At 42.0% G+C, this 19,092-nt stretch overlaps 1 protein-coding gene across 1 annotated transcript in view; it reads left to right on the forward strand.

The window, feature by feature from the left end:
- LOC147429447 (uncharacterized) overlaps positions 1-19,092 on the forward strand; it is a 94,840-nt gene that overhangs the window by 51,603 nt on the left and 24,145 nt on the right. Inside the window, exons 2-5 of the mRNA XM_086495021.1 lie at positions 3,497-3,685; positions 3,761-4,475; positions 16,595-16,806; positions 16,882-17,596. Coding sequence (XP_086351147.1) covers positions 3,497-3,685; positions 3,761-4,475; positions 16,595-16,806; positions 16,882-17,596 — 1,831 coding nt within the window. The remainder of the gene's footprint in view (positions 1-3,496; positions 3,686-3,760; positions 4,476-16,594; positions 16,807-16,881; positions 17,597-19,092) is intronic.

A 19,092-nucleotide genomic window follows, 5' to 3' on the forward strand; every position in this document is an offset into this window, starting at 1 on the left:
CTCAAGAGTTGCGATGTTGGAATTGCAATGAAATGGGCCATGGCATGTACAATTGTCCACATCCAAGGCGACTTTCGGGAGACATATATCCCCCCAGACCGCCTCCTCTCACTGTGCAGCAAGAACAAGCTCAAGGCCCACAAATCCTTTGTCGACCACCACCACGAGCAAATATACCTCCCGTCCCACATGAGGAGAAAGAAAGAGGAGTCAACATCATCAAGCTAGAAGAGGTAATAGATGAGCATACTCTAAACTTTGATGTTATGCCGGTAGAAAAACGCACAAGAGCACATGATAAGGATGAAGACATGAGAAGTGAAGGAACAAATTCAGCCAGAAGGGACAAGAAGAAGAAGTCAAAGATGGAAGAAGCTGAAAGTAGTAGGAAGAAAAGATCAAGGCGAAGGGAAATTGGTATCAACGACTTCCCATTGGGAAAGGAGCTAGAGCCCTACAACATCCTGGAGGATTTACAAACCCAAAAGCCAAACATTTCATGGCCTCAACTTCTACACCTATCAGCCAAAGTAAGAAGGCAATGGCCAAAGTTGGTAAGTACAACAATTCCAAAAAAGAAAGCAAATCTTTCCATTAAGGTTGTGGCCTCAAAGCTACAAAAAGATGTGGAACCCATTGTGGATGCTTACATAAGGGGTAAAAAGGTGTCTAATGTATATGTTGATGGTGGTGCTCAAATGTGTGTGATCACGGAAAAATCAATGAACAGGTTAGGGCTTGAAATTACAAAGTCCTCTAATTGTCAAGCTAGGCTAGCCAACAACTCAAGTGTGAAGTGTTTGGGGATCATTGAAAATGTAAAAGTCTCTGTATGTAACATAGATGCATGAGTGGATATGTATGTCATGCCAGCTAAGGGGGAGGGCTATCCCATCATCCTAGGGAGGCCTTGGCTCATTGCTGTGAATGCAGATCAAAAATGGGGAAGTGGTCGTTTGATTCTTAAGAAGGGTCAACTGGTGGTGTATGATTGGCGAGAAGGAAAGCAACTAGATATCAACTATGAAACCACGGCAGATGAAGAGAGCGAGGAGGAGAGTCCTTACTCAAGTGATGAGGAAGCATCAACCATTGCATCAACCAGTGAAGAGGAGTCTTCTTTGGAGGTAATGGGAATTGTATTCAACGCCAACACTCAAGATGTTCCAGTAGAAGAAAAGCCAACAGACAATCACACACGAGGGGATGAAAGATGCCACCACCTTGAAGAAGGATTTGAGAAGATGCTTGCAAAAGATCTTACTTGTGAGGAGAAGAGGTCCTACATCAATATGTTAAGGAGGTATCCCAATTTGTTTATCATTGACTACTCACAAATAAGAGGTGTAGATGTAATAGAGCATCGAATTGAATTGAAACCAGGGACCAAACCCGTGGCTCAAAAGTTAAGGCGACTAGGATCTGTGCAACAAAAGGCTCTCCTACAAGAAGTGAATCGACTCTTGAAGGCTGGCTTCATCTATCCAGTATCCAACTCCGAATGGGTATCACCTATTGTAGTCACTCCCAAAAAGAATGGTAAGTGGAGGGTCTGCATGGATTACAAACCCCTCAACGCTGCGACAAAGAGGGACCACTTCCCTCTCCCTTTCCAAGATGAAATTTTGAATGAAGTAGCAGGTCACGAATGCTACACTGTGTGTGATGGGTATTCAGGATATTTTCAAATTAGAATAGCAGAAGAGGACCAACCAAAAACCACCTTCATCACACCTTGGGGATGTTTTGCATTCAGAGTAATGCCTTTTGGGCTCACCAATGCTCCTAGCACCTTCATGAGATTCACAATATTTGTATTTCATCCATTCTTTGGAAAATCCATAAGAGTCTTTATGGATGATTTCTGTATTTATAGTTGTAGATCACTTCATTGCCAAAAGGTTGAAGAGGGGCTTAAGAGGCTCCATCAATTTGGGGGACAACTCAACCCAGAGAAGTGTCATATCGGTGAATCTCAGGTGGTTTTGCTAGGCCATGTGGTTTCTTCACAAGGAATTCAAGTGGATCCCTCTAAAGTAGAGGCCCTTTTGTCATTATCTCCACCAACAACAACTAAGGAGCTAATGACCTTCAACCACAAAGTGAGGTACATGTCTCGCTTCATCCATCTCCTAGCAGAAGCCATCGCCCCTTTGCATAGGTTGGCAAGCCAATCTACATTTGAATGGGGGAGGGAACATGCAAAATGTTTTGAGGAAGTGAAGGGTATTCTTAGCTCTCTCCCAATCCTAATGCCACCAGATCCAAAGGAGACCTACTATGTCACTCCAAGTGTAGGTTTCGAAGAAATTGGTGTTGTTTTGATGCAAAAAGATCCTAAAACATCATACATGAGGCCGATCTATTTTGCAAGCAAGGTGATGACTCCTGCCGAGAAGGGATACACTGAAATGGACAAAGTGGTCTTTGCAATCTTGTTTGCGGTAAGGAAGTTTCGATCGTATCTTCTCCCTGTCCCATTTGTTTTTCTCACCTTAGATCACAATCTACCATATGTAGTACAACACATGAGCCTCTCATCTAGAATAGCAAAGTGGGTGCTTGAACTCCAAGAATTTGAATACACTTTCCTTGTAGAAGATAGCACAAGAGCAGGACTTGCAGACATTCTCACCTACAAAGTGAGAGAAAGGGAAGGATCACGACTACAAAGAGAGGAAGGCTCAAAAAAGTTCAAAGTAAAGGAGATTGATAATGCCCATACTTTATGCTTTGATGGAGCTTATCAACGCCAACAAGACAAAGCAGGAGGGGGAATCATCATTTTGAACCCACAAAAGGAGGTAATGGTTAGAAAAGGTATCAATCTACCCAGTGTTCACTCTAACAATGAGGCTGAGTATGGTGCTCTAACCCTTGGGTTAGAAGAATGCAAATAATTAGGCATACAAAGACTTATTATAAAAGGTGATTCTTTGCTAGTGGTCAGTCAAATCCAAGGGACTTGGAGGTGCAAGAATCGTACATTGTTTGAGTGGCTTAGTAGTGTAAGAGCTTTGATGAAGGGTTTTAAAGCAACACAAGTACAACACATTGTGAGAACTCATAACAAGGAAGCAGACTTACTCGCAAATGAAAAGCTTCAAATGGGGGTAGGAGGTGTGAAACTATATGAACCCATATATCAAGGTCAAGAGGAGCTAAAAGACATTATCTTCTTTCTACAAGCAGGTGAGTGTCCCAAACACTTAGACAAGGTGCAAAGACATAGACTAGTTAAGAAGGCCACACCTTACCAATTGATCGGGGATGATTTATATCACAAAGGGAAAGATATGGTCTTGAGGAGAGTACCAGGTGTGCAAGAGATAGAGAAAATTCTTCTTTCATGTCATGATGATGTCTTCGGTGGTCACTTTTCTCAAGATATTACAAGTAGGAAGATTTTACAAGCAGGGTTTATTTGGCCGAGCTTACATCGTGATGTCCAATATTGGTGTAAGGCATGTAAGCCATATCAAATTGCTGGGGATAGACGACTAACATATGAGCCTCGAGTCCCAATAATATCTTACGGCCCTTTTGAAAACTGGGGTGTGGATGCAATAGGTCCCCTACCTCGTACTTCTACAGGGAAGGTTTTCATCGTCATGGGTGTTGACTACATGACACGATGGGCGGAAGCAACAAGCACAACCCGAATCACAGCTGAAGAGGTATCAAAGTTTATTTTTGATCATATTTGTAGTAGGTTTGGAACACCCCTAGAAATCTTATCAGATCGAGGCCCGGGTTTTAGGACTGACCTTCAGAATGATCTCTTGAGGAGGTTAAAAGTGAAACACCTGCATTCCACACCCTACTATCCTCAATGCAATGGATTGGTGGAAAAAGTGAATGGAATGATATGTAAGATCATTTCTAAGCAGGTTGTGGACCGGCCTAACGATTGGGATCACCATTTGACGGCTGTTCTTTGGGCATATAGGACATATTTCAAGGTATCTACCCAATTCACCCCTTTTCATCTAGTTTATGGACAGGAAGCACTTCTCCCCATTGAGGTAGAGCTCTCAAGCTTGCGCGTTCTTGCAAGAGTGACAAAAAAACCAAAAGAGGTTCTACATGAAAGGATCTTAGATCTCCAACGACTTGAGCTAGATAGAGAAGAGTCCATTGATCACTACATCACCAAAGCGACAAGCCAAAGGGATAAAATCAACAAGAAGCTCAAGGGGAAAGGATTGAAGGAAGGTATGTTGGTTCTTTGCTATGATAACCGACTTGATACTCGACTTGACAAAAAGTTTTTGCAAAGATGGGAGGGACCTTTCATGATAAAAACAAAGTTTGGGAATGGTAGTTACAAATCAGCAGATTTATCAGGAAAACTCCACAAGACCAGAGTCAATGGATGGAGATTAAAGCCCTACTTTCAACGTATCAATGTGTTCATAGGCAGTCATCTGCCTACATCGTCTAAGCTCCAAATTGACATGGCTCCCTTCGGCTTGGCAAATGCTCCACCTATTTTTAAAGCTTTGATGTGCAAAGAAGAACCAGCCTTGGAATCTGAACATACCCAAGGCAACCCTCCCATCTCCGATTTATGGGATTGAGGTAATGAAAAGCAGGTCTAATGCAGTAAAAGAGTGCATGACACTCCTCCTATTGAAAAAAAAAAGTGGAAAAGGAAAAATGAAAAAAAAAAGAGAAAAAAAAGAAGAAAAAGAAGCAACACCGTCCTTCTAAAGATATGAATATCTCTAGGCTTGGGGGAGGGCTAATATGAGTGGCATAAAATGGTAACCATCTTTTTGCAACATTTGTTAGCCTACTCAACGTCCTCTTCCTCATATGTGTATATATTTTTCTACTCTATTAAGTTATCTAGAGTAAATTCCCCCTCTTTGTTTAACCTTTGTGGTGACACATACATTATACTCTTCCCAAAAATGTCACCTTAGTCATATATTTATATTAACACCCTTTTCTTTTTTTCTTTGTAAATAGAATAAGCATACAATAACCAACTATATACCCCCAAACTTTCTTACCTCTTGTGAATTAGTAGTAGAAAAATAATATATCCATCTTCCACCCCATATAGATAAATTCCCATGGAAATCAACTCTCCACTTGTCTTTACCAAAGATTATGGTCCCTCTCTACAAGTCTTCTATGCCCCCTACATAGGTGGCCCAATATCTCTTAAGAATATACATATAGTTTCTCTCCTTTCAAAAAGACTCCAATTGTATATTCTTTTCACAAGCAAATAATATTGGGCCCTCCTCTATTTGTTTAAGCATCATAACCTTTTGAAAAAGCATGATTCCCCTTGGATGCATACAAGCAAAGGGCCCATACAAGAAGACTTGGAAGCAAAAGGTTCCCTAGCCTAGTGTGGACCTTCCAAACTGAATTCCTTGGTGCATGGGCGTGAAGAATAGTCCAAATTCATATCAAACATGTTGAGAAGGTCAATTTTGCCTTTTGAAGCATGTCATTCCGAGCTACAGGTAAAAAGTTATGGTCAAAATAGTGTAAATCTATCAGATTCGCAGCAAAAGGGAATTGTAAATCAAGTAAATCAAGAGGGTGAGATCTTATTTTTCCCCTACTCATCTTTTAGAAGAGCAATGAGTGTTCAAGGTCACTTGCATGTGATGGGACCAACCTAAAGATGCTTTCTAAATGCCAAGACAGACAAGTTGAGATACCCCGCAGGAGCCACCCGTAGGGCCTCATGGTGGGGCCCACACACATTATGCACCCCTATGGAGCCTTCACGGTCTAAAATGATATTTTTGGTGAATAAATAGTCCCTTTTATGTCCAATATTCAATGAGTGGTCAAAGGACACTTAATTAGGTCTAATCACTTACTCTAATTAAGTGTAGCATAATCCCACTCCTACACAACTATAAATAGCCCCCCTTGGAGAGACTCAAGGACACACACCTATATTTTCAACTTCATGTTGTTTCTTGATCAATAGTAGAGAAAACCCCAACTCTCCCTCTTTCACATCCTCCCTCCTAACCCTCCTCTTTGGAGGAAGTGCAACTCTATTCTCCACTCTTTCCATTCTACAATCTCTTACTCCATCAACCCAATAAATCATTTGTAGCACCTCAATAACTTGTAAATACATCATGATCTCTCTCATGGTTATGTTAATGATCATGAAATCATCTTCAAAACTTTCAAGTGTCGCAATTCGTGATGGTTAGCCAGCGTCTGTCCTCCCCTTAAAAGGTGTGCGAGAAATCAAGTAAGTGTTCTATTCTCAATTTACCATTGGTTTGTTTCTCCACACTTATTCAATTGGTCTAAAGAAATTTCTCACTCCAACTCTCTTTTGCTTCATTACATATGCATGTGGCTATCTCTCATGGTGATTTTATTTGTGTCACGGTGTGAGCGGGATGAAAACACACACAGTGCCTCTATAACGACCCGACACACACTCTTGGAAGGATATACACACGCACTATGGGGCACCACTCGGCTTACACAATACACCTGGCCGAGACAGGGAACACACCTCTGGAGTGAGAGGAGAGAGACTATCCACTTGTCCACTCCACATAGACACACACACACACACACACACACACACACCCCCAAAAAACTCAGCTCAAAAGAGGAGAATTTCTGATGTTTAGATACAATTGAGCTTGGGCCAACACCAATGGGCAAATAGCTCACACAAAATGGGTAAAATATACCAGATACAATCACAAACTAGAGCAGAAACTTTGCTCATAGGAGAAACTTACACAGAAAAACAGCAGGAAAAGAGTGAGAAATTTGGCAAAATGGACAGTGCCATCGCGTCCGGAATGGCCCAAAACCCTAGTCTACAATGTCAAAGTGCTCAAATCCGACCTCGGATGAGCAGTTTACGGCCAAAACAGGCTCCAAAATGAGCAAAAACACACCTGCGGCTGTTCCTCCTCTCTTCTCCACGTTTTTTCTGGTCTTCTCTCTGTTTTTTCAGTTCCCACACTTAGCTTTATTAGTTGGTCACCCTTGGCCTTTTAGATGACCTCAAACAGACCCGAACAGGCCAAAAACTGACCTGGCAGTGCATAGTTGTCACCCTGCTACATCCATACGCACACCTGGCACTCGATTTTTTCCAATAATGCGTCTCGCCACCATGTGAAGTGGCCCCAAAAGATGGTCCTCATGATGACCTTTCTACATAAATATCACAAGAAAACATCCACGTTGTGTCCGTACTCATCCACGTGCAAGTATTGACCCCGTTCTGCCTCCTGACGCCACTAGATGCCATCTGACGCACCTGCTTACCTCATGTCGTCGGCCCGCGGATAGCTTCCTCGAGAAGTTTTAAGCGCTACCAACTCCTCATTATTGTAGAAAAAACACACTGGTACTGGTAATAGTGAAAATCGATGCACTATGTACATGTTGTCCTACCTGTACACATGTGGGCCCCACGTAACCACCTAGCTCTGGAAAATGGGCAATTCTTTATTTGGTGCACCATGCATGTGTATGTACATATGCGCAATCCCTTGCTCCAAAAAACTCCTGACATAATTTGCCCACCCCCTAGCCTATTAGAGCATTCATGCTCAGCAGCAGCACTAGTAGATGCTCATTCCACCTGGATCAAAAGGCCAAAGGCATATCGCCTGATTCACAAGAAGCATCATAACACCATACCTACATTTGTCAACAATCAACCAAAATGCACCATAGGCATATTCAACTAACACATCCGCCCTGTCTGGAGTTCCAAAAGCATAAATATTGCATGCCACATTCAACCCAACCGCCGATAGAGACAACTCAAGTGACTCATCACCTGGCATCTTGGCTTCACCAGCCATAGCAACAACCTGCAAATCATGCACCCAAGTAGCTAAAAGCATTGTGTGAAGGTAAAGTTGTTGATATCCAAAGCACAAAAGTATCCCTGCAGCACACATATCCCTAGCATAGGCATCCACATAGCTAAGATTGGACTCATATATGCCAAACCCCTTCTCATCATCATAAGCATACTCATCATCACACATCACTTTATCCACATCATAATCATGGCTAGCACCACTATCCATAGCTTCTAGCATGGGTTCATCAGTCTTCAAGAATACAGATCCCTGCTCTAAACCACAATCATGCTCACAAATCGGTTCAATCACTGCACATACATCAAAATATGGCTTCAAAACAGGCTCCACATCCAACAAATCCACAAAATGGCTCTCAACCTTGCCCTCTTCCCTAATTTCCAAGGAACTAGTATCCAAAGATACATGCTCATCATCAATAACCTCAACCTCACACTCACACCCAGAATCACAAGGTACACAAGTATCCAATGCATCTTCTTCAAGACTTTTCAATCCTGTATCCAAAGCATTACTCACCTCTTTAGGCTCTTCCAGAAACCTGTCAACCTGCAAGACCTCTTTACGCTTCACAATAGACCTTGGGAAGAAACGAGAAACATCATAGGATAGGCTACTTTTCACCTGCTTAGGCTTAACTTCATCTTCCATGTCAAATCTATCTTGCACATGCATACCTGTACTGATACCATGTTCCTCAAGACGCTTAAACTTCCATTCCTTGTGCTTTGCAATGCATACCGCATCTTCAAAAGACTCGGGCCTCTTCAACTCAACCTCGAACCGCAACCAAGGTGACAAACCATCAACAAAAAAACTTTTCTTCAATGAATAAGGGTGTCTCATCCTTAAGAGAAACACACCAACGAGTCCATAAATCTGTAAAAACTTGTACATAGGCATCAACACCTTGACAAGAACCTTGCTTAAGAGCATTGAGCTCATTCCATACTGCATTTGCATCTTCAAAAACCTGGAAACGCTCTAAAAAAGCTTCTATAAACTTGTCAAGACTCAAACCATAAGAAGAAGCCACTGCTTCTTTAGCTTCCAAATCCATGAACCAAACACGGGCCTCATCTTTCAAAAGCAATCCAAATAGCCTCAAAATCTTGTCCTCATCACACATATTGTTGCTTATGCATGCCACCTTGACTTGCTCCAGAAAGTCTTCCGCATCTTCACCACTTCTTCCATGAAATTCCGGATAAGAGAAAGCCATGGTTACCCAAGTTACAATGCTTTGAGAATCCCTTTGAACACACGTGCAAGAACCCAAAACTTTTCACTTCCCAATCCCCAGAAACTTCAATGGAGCTCAGCTTTAGATAAGGACAAACACATGCACATCAAATGAGTTTTCATAGTTGATCATCGGAATGACAACAGGCAAAGGACATTCCAGGATCTCTCTCAATCTTCTTGGCCCAAACATAAAGACTATGCGCTGCTGGAAAAAGATCTTCCTGGACACATGAACATTAATCTGAATCCTTTGAGTTAAATGAAAAGGAGTGAAATGAGGGCCATTTTGATCATCCATTAAAGCCAACCATGAAGCTCCCAAGAAGGCACACCTGACTTATCCTCTGATTTTTGGCCAAATTTCAGCAGCATAACAGCATAAATGGCTCAAAATACCAAAAAACCAGCCATCATAACTTGGGAAAATTTCGACAGAGTTTCCCCAGAAGTAGAGCAGTAGGAACCCAAAATATAGACTGTCTATGTATGCATAAACTGTCAAGAATAGAACCCGAGCATCAAGTAGGACTCACTAGTACATAGCCTATGGCGAGGTCACAAAAAGGGTGCTCCAGCTACCTGTATCACCGAAAGGATCTCCACATTTGAGAATCCCCCAGCTCAATAAAAACCTCACGCTATCGACCCTCACACGAAGGCTAATGCAAATCGCATATAGTCAAGTCTCAGAAATGACTATCTTCCAGACCAAGTCTCAGAAATGGCTGGGACTGCCAAATACAACCAAGTATGGCTCCACAAATGCGTACAATGGTAGTTTCCACAAGTAACGTACAATCCAGCAGACAATGCACTCAAATAGGCGCCAAGTGATGCATTCCCACAACAACTGCAAGTGACATCACTGCTAGTATATCACTGTACTCAAGCTACCTGTACCTGTGTGAATCACCTATACCTGTACCTGTCCCTGTAACCTGTAACCTGTAATCTGCAACCTGTAATCCCGAATCTCGAAGCTCGAAGCTCGAAGCAGAAGGTACTCGAAGAAGATCCTCCGTGGGGGCGCCAAAAGAATGTGAGCGGGATGAAAACACACACAGTGCCTCTATAACGACCCGACACACACTCTTGGAAGGATATACACACACACACACTATGGAGCACCACTCGGATTACACAACACACCTGGCCGAGACAGGGAACACACCTCTGGAGTGAGAGGAGAGAGACTATCCACTTGTCCACTCCACATAAACACACACACACACACACACACCCCCAAAAAACTCAGCTCAAAAGAGGAGAATTTCTGATGTTTAAATACAATTGAGCTTGGGCCAACACCAATGGGCAAATAGCTCACACAAAATGGGTAAAATATACCAGATACAATCACAAACTAGAGCAGAAACTTTGCTCATAGGAGAAACTTACACAGAAAAACAGCAGGAAAAGAGTGAGGAATTTGGCAAAATGGACAGCGCCATCGCGTCCGGAACGGCCCAAAACCCCAGTCTACAATGTCAAAGTGCTCAAATCTGACCTCAGATGAGCAGTTTACGGCCAAAACAAGCTCCAAAATGAGCAAAAATACACCAGCGGCTGTTCCTCCTCTCTTCTCCACGTTTTTTCTGGTCTTCTCTCTGTTTTTTCAGTTCCCACACTTAGCTTTATTAGTTGGGCACCCTTGGCCTTTTAGATGACCTCAAACAGACCCCGAACAGGCCAAAAACTGACCTCACAGTGCATAGTTGTCACCCTGCTACATCCATACGCACACCTGGCACTCGATTTTCTCCAATAATGCGTCTCGCCACCATGTGAAGTGGCCCCAAAATATGGTCCTCATGATGACCTTTCTACATAATTATCACAAGAAAACATCCACGTTGTGTCCGTACTCATCCACGTGCAAGTATTGACCCCGTTCGGCCTCCTGACGCCACTAGATGCCATCTGACGCACCTGCTTACCTCATGTCGTCGGCCCGCGGATAGCTTCCTCGAGAAGTTTTAAGCGCTACCAACTCCTCATTATTGTAGAAAAAACACACTGATATTGGTAATAGTGAAAATCGATGCACTATGTACATGTTGTCCTACCTATACACATGTGGGCCCCACGTAACCACCTGGCTCTGGAAAATGGGCAATTCTTTATTTGATGCACCATGCATGTGTATGTACATATGTGCAATCCCTTGCTCCAAAAAACTCCTGACAACGGCATTGCATAGATGGAGATGAGCTCTCTATGCAAAGTGTGTTAGTTTGATGTAAGTGATTCTCTTGTGTGTTTGAGAGGCAAGTCTTGTGCACATGATTTTTTGATGAGTGCTTGAGAGAGGAAGAGTTTGGATGTATTATGGGTATTCTTATGGGGAGAAGGTGAATGCTATTCCACAAATTGCATATTTCATTTTGATGCACGGCATTGGGTTGCATAATCAATGATGGTGTTCAAGTGTCCAAAGTGTATAGAGAGTAAGGGGGTTTTCAAAGTGTGTTGCTTGAGTAGGTGAGTGCAAGTGTTATTTTGATTGGTTTCCTTCTCCACTCCCAAAAGAAGGTGGTGCCCCAAGTAGTGTGCGTACCTCTTTACGAACATTTTGTGAGGGTAGGCCCATTGGTTTGGGTTTAGAGGCCCCATTTCAAAAAAGCTCGCCCTCATAAAGTGGTGCCCCCACGGAAGAACATATTTCCAAGTTACCTTCAAATTTTTTAGTGATGAACAATGGAGTTCCCATCTATCTATTTCATTTTGCACAACACATTAGAGTAAATGTTCACATAGATAGAAAAGTCTTTTTCCAGCAACGCATTGTTTTTATGTTTGGTGCAGAAAGACTTAGAGAAATACTGGCATCATCCAATCCAATTATACTTCCAATCATCAATTATGAAACTTCTTTTGATGTTCACGTTTTCATTTTGTTTTAAAGGCAGGAACAAGGAGTGGTGAAGGGGTGCTCAAGGGCCATATGAAGGAACGAGGTCTTCAAACCAACAACGAGGAGTAGCACATGAATCACGATCAAAACAATGAACCTTTTAGGCCTATTGCTCGGCAATCCATTCATATAATCATTGCAACTAAGTTTAGGTTTCAATCTATCATAAGGAGGATATTTGGATCCACTCTCCTCAATGAAATCAATGCTTCAATTAATCCATTTATTCTACCTATGATAAAGTACGAATTAACAATGGATGTGTACATCTTCATTTTAATGTAATCAGATTTATAGTGTCAATAATCTTGTGCGGCCCGTAAGAGAAAAGTTTCTTAAAAAAAAAGAGATTTCAAAAAGTCTAAACAAAATGTCAAGTTCTTTTCCCACGTTCTATGCAAGAAGTGGGGAAGATGCGCAAGAGTTTCTTGACAACTTGGAGATGGCACATCTCATATCCGGGAGAGATGAAGAGGAAGTAAAGCTACGAGCCTTCCCGTTGGTTCTAAAAGCAGAAGCTAAAGCATGGTATGAGACCTTGCAACCCCAAATCAAGTCCAATTGGGAGAGACTGCGAGCAAGCTTCCTCTCCAAGTTTGGGCAAGGTGATACTTCTGAAGGACTATGGAAATGTCTTATTGGACATAAGCACGTATCACTTGAAGACTATCCCTCTTATGAAGCAACCTTTGTCAATCTATGGGGTAGGTGGGAGGCTACATTAGAAAATCATGGTGGTGCACCTAACTTTCTAAAAAAAGAGAGATTCATGGTTGGCTTGTATCCACTTTTAAAGGCTAAAGTAGAGCTAAGATTCCCATCCACATTCGAAGAAGCACGTGAGGTAGCCATCATCAAGTTTAGAAAACTACACTTCCAAGCACATAGAGCAAGGGGTTTGAATGAAGTGAGTGAGAGGGAGTCTTCACAAACCATGGAAGCACCAATTAGGGCCCGTCTTGCACAATCTTCACAAATAGGAGATAACTCTCAACAAGAGGTTTTACAAAGGCTAACTCAATAGCTTGAGAACCTCACTCTGAATCTAGTACAAGGCCTACCTCAACAACGACAACCAAGAGAAGGGAATCGCAATCAACGAAGACAAGCTCAAGAGTTGCGATGTTGGAATTGCAATGAAATGGGCCATGGCATGTACAATTGTCCACATCCAAGGCGACTTTCGGGAGACATATATCCCCCCAGACCGCCTCCTCTCACTGTGCAGCAAGAACAAGCTCAAGGCTCACAAATCCTTCATCGACCACCACCACCAGCAAATATACCTCCCGTCCCACATGAGGAGGAAGAAAGAGGAGGCAACATCATCAAGCTAGAAGAGGTAATAGATGAGCATACTCTAAACTTTGATGTTATGCCGGTAGAAAAACGCACAAGAGCACATGATAAGGATGAAGACATGAGAAGTGAAGGAACAAATTCAGCCAGAAGGGACAAGAAGAAGAAGTCAAAGATGGAAGAAGCTGAAAGTAGCAGGAAGAAAAGATCAAGGCGAAGGGAAATTGGTATCAACGACTTCCCATTGGGAAAGGAGCTAGAGCCCTACAACATCCTGGAGGATTTACAAACCCAAAAGCCAAACATTTCATGGCCTCAACTTCTACACCTATCAGCCAAATTAAGAAGGCAATGGCCAAAGTTGGTAAGTACAAGAATTCCAAATAAGAAAGCAAATCTTTCCATTAAGGTTGTGGCCTCAAAGCTACAAAAAGATGTGGAACCCATTGTGGATGCTTACATAAGGGGTAAAAAGGTGTCTAATGTATATGTTGATGGTGGTGCTCAAATGTGTGTGATCACGGAAAAATCAATGAACAGGTTAGGGCTTGAAATTACAAAGTCCTCTAATTGTCAAGCTAGGCTAGCCAACAACTCAAGTGTGAAGTGTTTGGGGATCATTGAAAATGTAAAAGTCTCTGTATGTAACATAGATGCATGAGTGGATATGTATGTCATGCCAGCTAAGGGGGAGGGCTATCCCATCATCCTAGGGAGGCCTTGGCTCATTGCTGTGAATGCAGATCAAAAATGGGGAAGTGGTCGTTTGATTCTTAAGAAGGGTCAACTGGTGGTGTATGATTGGCGAGAAGGAAAGCAACTAGATATCAACTATGAAACCACGGCAGATGAAGAGAGCGAGGAGGAGAGTCCTTACTCAAGTGATGAGGAAGCATCAACCAGTGCATCAACCAGTGAAGAGGAGTCTTCTTTGGAGGTAATGGGAATTGTATTCAACGCCAACACTCAAGATGTTCCAGTAGAAGAAAAGCCAACAGACAATCACACACGAGGGGATGAAAGATGCCACCACCTTGAAGAAGGATTTGAGAAGATGCTTGCAAAAGATCTTACTTGTGAGGCGAAGAGGTCCTACATCAATATGTTAAGGAGGTATCCCAATTTGTTTATCATTGACTACTCACAAATAAGAGGTGTAGATGTAATAGAGCATCGAATTGAATTGAAACCAGGGACCAAACCCGTGGCTCAAAAGTTAAGGCGACTAGGATCTGTGCAACAAAAGGCTCTCCTACAAGAAGTGAATCGACTCTTGAAGGCTGGCTTCATCTATCCAGTATCCAACTCCGAATGGGTATCACCTATTGTAGTCACTCCCAAAAAGAATGGTAAGTGGAGGGTCTGCATGGATTACAAACCCCTCAACGCTGCGACAAAGAGGGACCACTTCCCTCTCCCTTTCCAAGATGAAATTTTGAATGAAGTAGCAGGTCACGAATGCTACACTGTGTGTGATGGGTATTCAGGATATTTTCAAATTAGAATAGCAGAAGAGGACCAACCAAAAACCACCTTCATCACACCTTGGGGATGTTTTGCATTCAGAGTAATGCCTTTTGGGCTCACCAATGCTCCTAGCACCTTCATGAGATTCACAATATTTGTATTTCATCCATTCTTTGGAAAATCCATAAGAGTCTTTATGGATGATTTCTGTATTTATAGTTGTAGATCACTTCATTGCCAAAAGGTTGAAGAGGGGCTTAAGAGGCTCCATCAATTTGGGGGACAACTCAACCCAGAGAAGTGTCATATCGGTGAATCTCAGGTGGTTTTGCTAGGCCATGTGGTTTCTTCACAAGGAATTCAAGTGGATCCCTCTAAAGTAGAGGCCCTTTTGTCATTATCTCCACCAACAACAACTAAGGAGCTAATGACCTTCAACCACAAAGTGAGGTACATGTCTCGCTTCATCCATCTCCTAGCAGAAGCCATCGCCCCTTTGCATAGGTTGGCAAGCCAATCTACATTTGAATGGGGGAGGGAACATGCAAAATGTTTTGAGGAAGTGAAGGGTATTCTTAGCTCTCTCCCAATCCTAATGCCACCAGATCCAAAGGAGACCTACTATGTCACTCCAAGTGTAGGTTTCGAAGAAATTGGTGTTGTTTTGATGCAAAAAGATCCTAAAACATCATACATGAGGCCGATCTATTTTGCAAGCAAGGTGATGACTCCTGCCGAGAAGGGATACACTGAAATGGACAAAGTGGTCTTTGCAATCTTGTTTGCGGTAAGGAAGTTTCGATCGTATCTTCTCCCTGTGCCATTTGTTTTTCTCACCTTAGAGCACAATCTACCATATGTAGTACAACACATGAGCCTCTCATCTAGAATAGCAAAGTGGGTGCTTGAACTCCAAGAATTTGAATACACTTTCCTTGTAGAAGATAGCACAAGAGCAGGACTTGCAGACATTCTCACCTACAAAGTGAGAGAAAGGGAAGGATCACGACTACAAAGAGAGGAAGGCTCAAAAAAGTTCAAAGTAAAGGAGATTGATAATGCCCATACTTTATGCTTTGATGGAGCTTATCAACGCCAACAAGACAAAACAGGAGGGGGAATCATCATTTTGAACCCACAAAAGGAGGTAATGGTTAGAAAAGGTATCAATCTACCCAGTGTTCACTCTAACAATGAGGCTGAGTATGGTGCTCTAACCCTTGGGTTAGAAGAATGCAAATAATTAGGCATACAAAGACTTATTATAAAAGGTGATTCTTTGCTAGTGGTCAGGCAAATCCAAGGGACTTGGAGGTGCAAGAATCGTACATTGTTTGAGTGGCTTAGTAGTGTAAGAGCTTTGATGAAGGGTTTTAAAGCAACACAGGTACAACACATTGTGAGAACTCATAACAAGGAAGCAGACTTACTCGCAAATGAAAAGCTTCAAATGGGGGTAGGAGGTGTGAAACTATATGAACCCATATATCAAGGTCAAGAGGAGCTAAAAGACATTATCTTCTTTCTACAAGCAGGTGAGTGTCCCAAACACTTAGACAAGGTGCAAAGACATAGACTAGTTAAGAAGGCCACACCTTACCAATTGATCGGGGATGATTTATATCACAAAGGGAAAGATATGGTCTTGAGGAGAGTACCAGGTGTGCAAGAGATAGAGAAAATTCTTCTTTCATGTCATGATGATGTCTTCGGTGGTCACTTTTCTCAAGATATTACAAGTAGGAAGATTTTACAAGCAGGGTTTATTTGGCCGAGCTTACATCGTGATGTCCAATATTGGTGTAAGGCATGTAAGCCATATCAAATTGCTGGGGATAGACGACTAACATATGAGCCTCGAGTCCCAATAATATCTTACGGCCCTTTTGAAAAGTGGGGTGTGGATGCAATAGGTCCCCTACCTCGTACTTCTACAGGGAAGGTTTTCATCGTCATGGGTGTTGACTACATGACACGATGGGCGGAAGCAACAAGCACAACCCGAATCACAGCTGAAGAGGTATCAAAGTTTATTTTTGATCATATTTGTAGTAGGTTTGGAACACCCCTAGAAATCTTATCAGATCGAGGCCCGGGTTTTAGGACTGACCTTCTGAATGATCTCTTGAGGAGGTTAAAAGTGAAACACCTGCATTCCACACCCTACTATCCTCAATGCAATGGATTGGTGGAAAAAGTGAATGGAATGATATGTAAGATCATTTCTAAGCAGGTTGTGGACCGGCCTAACGATTGGGATCACCATTTGACGGCTGTTCTTTGGGCATATAGGACATATTTCAAGGTATCTACCCAATTCACCCCTTTTCATCTAGTTTATGGACAGGAAGCACTTCTCCCCATTGAGGTAGAGCTCTCAAGCTTGCGCGTTCTTGCAAGAGTGACAAAAAAACCAAAAGAGGTTCTACATGAAAGGATCTTAGATCTCCAACGACTTGAGCTAGATAGAGAAGAGTCCATTGATCACTACATCACCAAAGCAACAAGCCAAAGGGATAAAATCAACAAGAAGCTCAAGGGGAAAGGATTGAAGGAAGGTATGTTGGTTCTTTGCTATGATAACCGACTTGATACTCGACTTGACAAAAAGTTTTTGCAAAGATGGGAGGGACCTTTCATGATAAAAACAAAGTTTGGGAATGGTAGTTACAAATCAGCAGATTTATCAGGAAAACTCCACAAGACCAGAGTCAATGGATGGAGATTAAAGCCCTACTTTCAACGTATCAATGTGTTCATAGGCAGTCATCTGCCTACATCGTCTAAGCTCGAAATTGACATGGCTCCCTTCGGCTTGGCAAATGCTCCATCTATTTTTAAAGCTTTGATGTGCAAAGAAGAACCAGCCTTGGAATCTGAACATACCCAAGGCAACCCTCCCATCTCCGATTTATGGGATTGAGGTAATGAAAAGCAGGTCTAATGCAGTAAAAGAGTGCATGACACTCCTCCTAATGAAAAAAAAAAAGTGGAAAAGGAAAATAGAAAAAAAGGAAAAAAAAAAGAAGAAAAAGAAGCAACACCGTCCTCCTAAAGATATGAATATCTCTAGGCTCGGGGGAGGGCTAATATGAGTGGCATAAAATGGTAACCATCTTTTTGCAACATTTGTTAGCCTACTCAACGTCCTCTTCCTCATATGTGTATATATTTTTCGACGCTATTAAGTTATCTAGAGTAAATTCCCCCTCTTTGTTTAACCTTTGTGGTGACACATACATTATACTCTTCCCAAAAATGTCACCTTAGTCATATATTTATATTAACACCCTTTTCTTTTTTTCTTTGTAAATAGAATAAGCATACAATAACCAACTATATACCCCCAAGCTTTCTTACCTCTTGTGAATTAGTAGTAGAAAAATAATATATCCATCTTCCACCCCATATAGATAAATTCCCATGGAAATCAACTCTCCACTTGTCTTTACCAAAGATTATGGTCCCTCTCTACAAGTCTTCTATGCCCCCTACATAGGTGGCCCAATATCTCTTAAGAATATACATATAGTTTCTCTCCTTTCAAAAAGACTCCAATTGTATATTCTTTTCACAAGCAAATAATATTGGGCCCTCCTCTATTTGTTTAAGCATCATAGCCTTTTGAAAAAGCATGATTCCCCTTGGATGCATACAAGCAAAGGGCCCATACAAGAAGACTTGGAAGCAAAAGGTTCCCTAGCCTAGTGTGGACCTTCCAAACCAAATTCCTTGGTGCATGGGCGTGAAGAATAGTCCAAATTCATATCAAACATGTTGAGAAGGTCAATTTTGCCTTTTGAAGCATGTCATTCCGAGCTACAGGTAAAAAGTTATGGTCAAAATAGTGTAAATCTGTCAGATTCGCAGCAAAAGGGAATTGTAAATCAAGTAAATCAAGAGGGTGAGATCTTATTTTTCCCCTACTCATCTTCTAGAAGAGCAATGAGTGTTCAAGGTCACTTGCATGTGATGGGACCAACCTAAAGATGCTTTCTAAATGCCAAGACAGACAAGTTGAGATACCCCCCAGGAGCCACCCGTAGGGCCTCATGGTGGGGCCCACACACATTATGCACCCCTATGGAGCCTTCACGGTCTAAAATGATATTTTTGGTGAATAAATAGTCCCTTTTATGTCCAATATTCAATGAGTGGTCAAAGGACACTTAATTAGGTCTAATCACTTACTCTAATTAAGTGTAGCATAATCCCACTCCTACACAACTATAAATAGCCCCCCTTGGAGAGACTCAAGGACACACACCTATATTTTCAACTTCATGTTGTTTCTTGATCAATAGTAGAGAAAAC

This window comes from Adiantum capillus-veneris, chromosome 22 (genome assembly GCF_014529385.1).
Source record: "Adiantum capillus-veneris isolate H3 chromosome 22, ASM1452938v2, whole genome shotgun sequence".
Taxonomy (NCBI): domain Eukaryota; kingdom Viridiplantae; phylum Streptophyta; class Polypodiopsida; order Polypodiales; family Pteridaceae; genus Adiantum; species Adiantum capillus-veneris.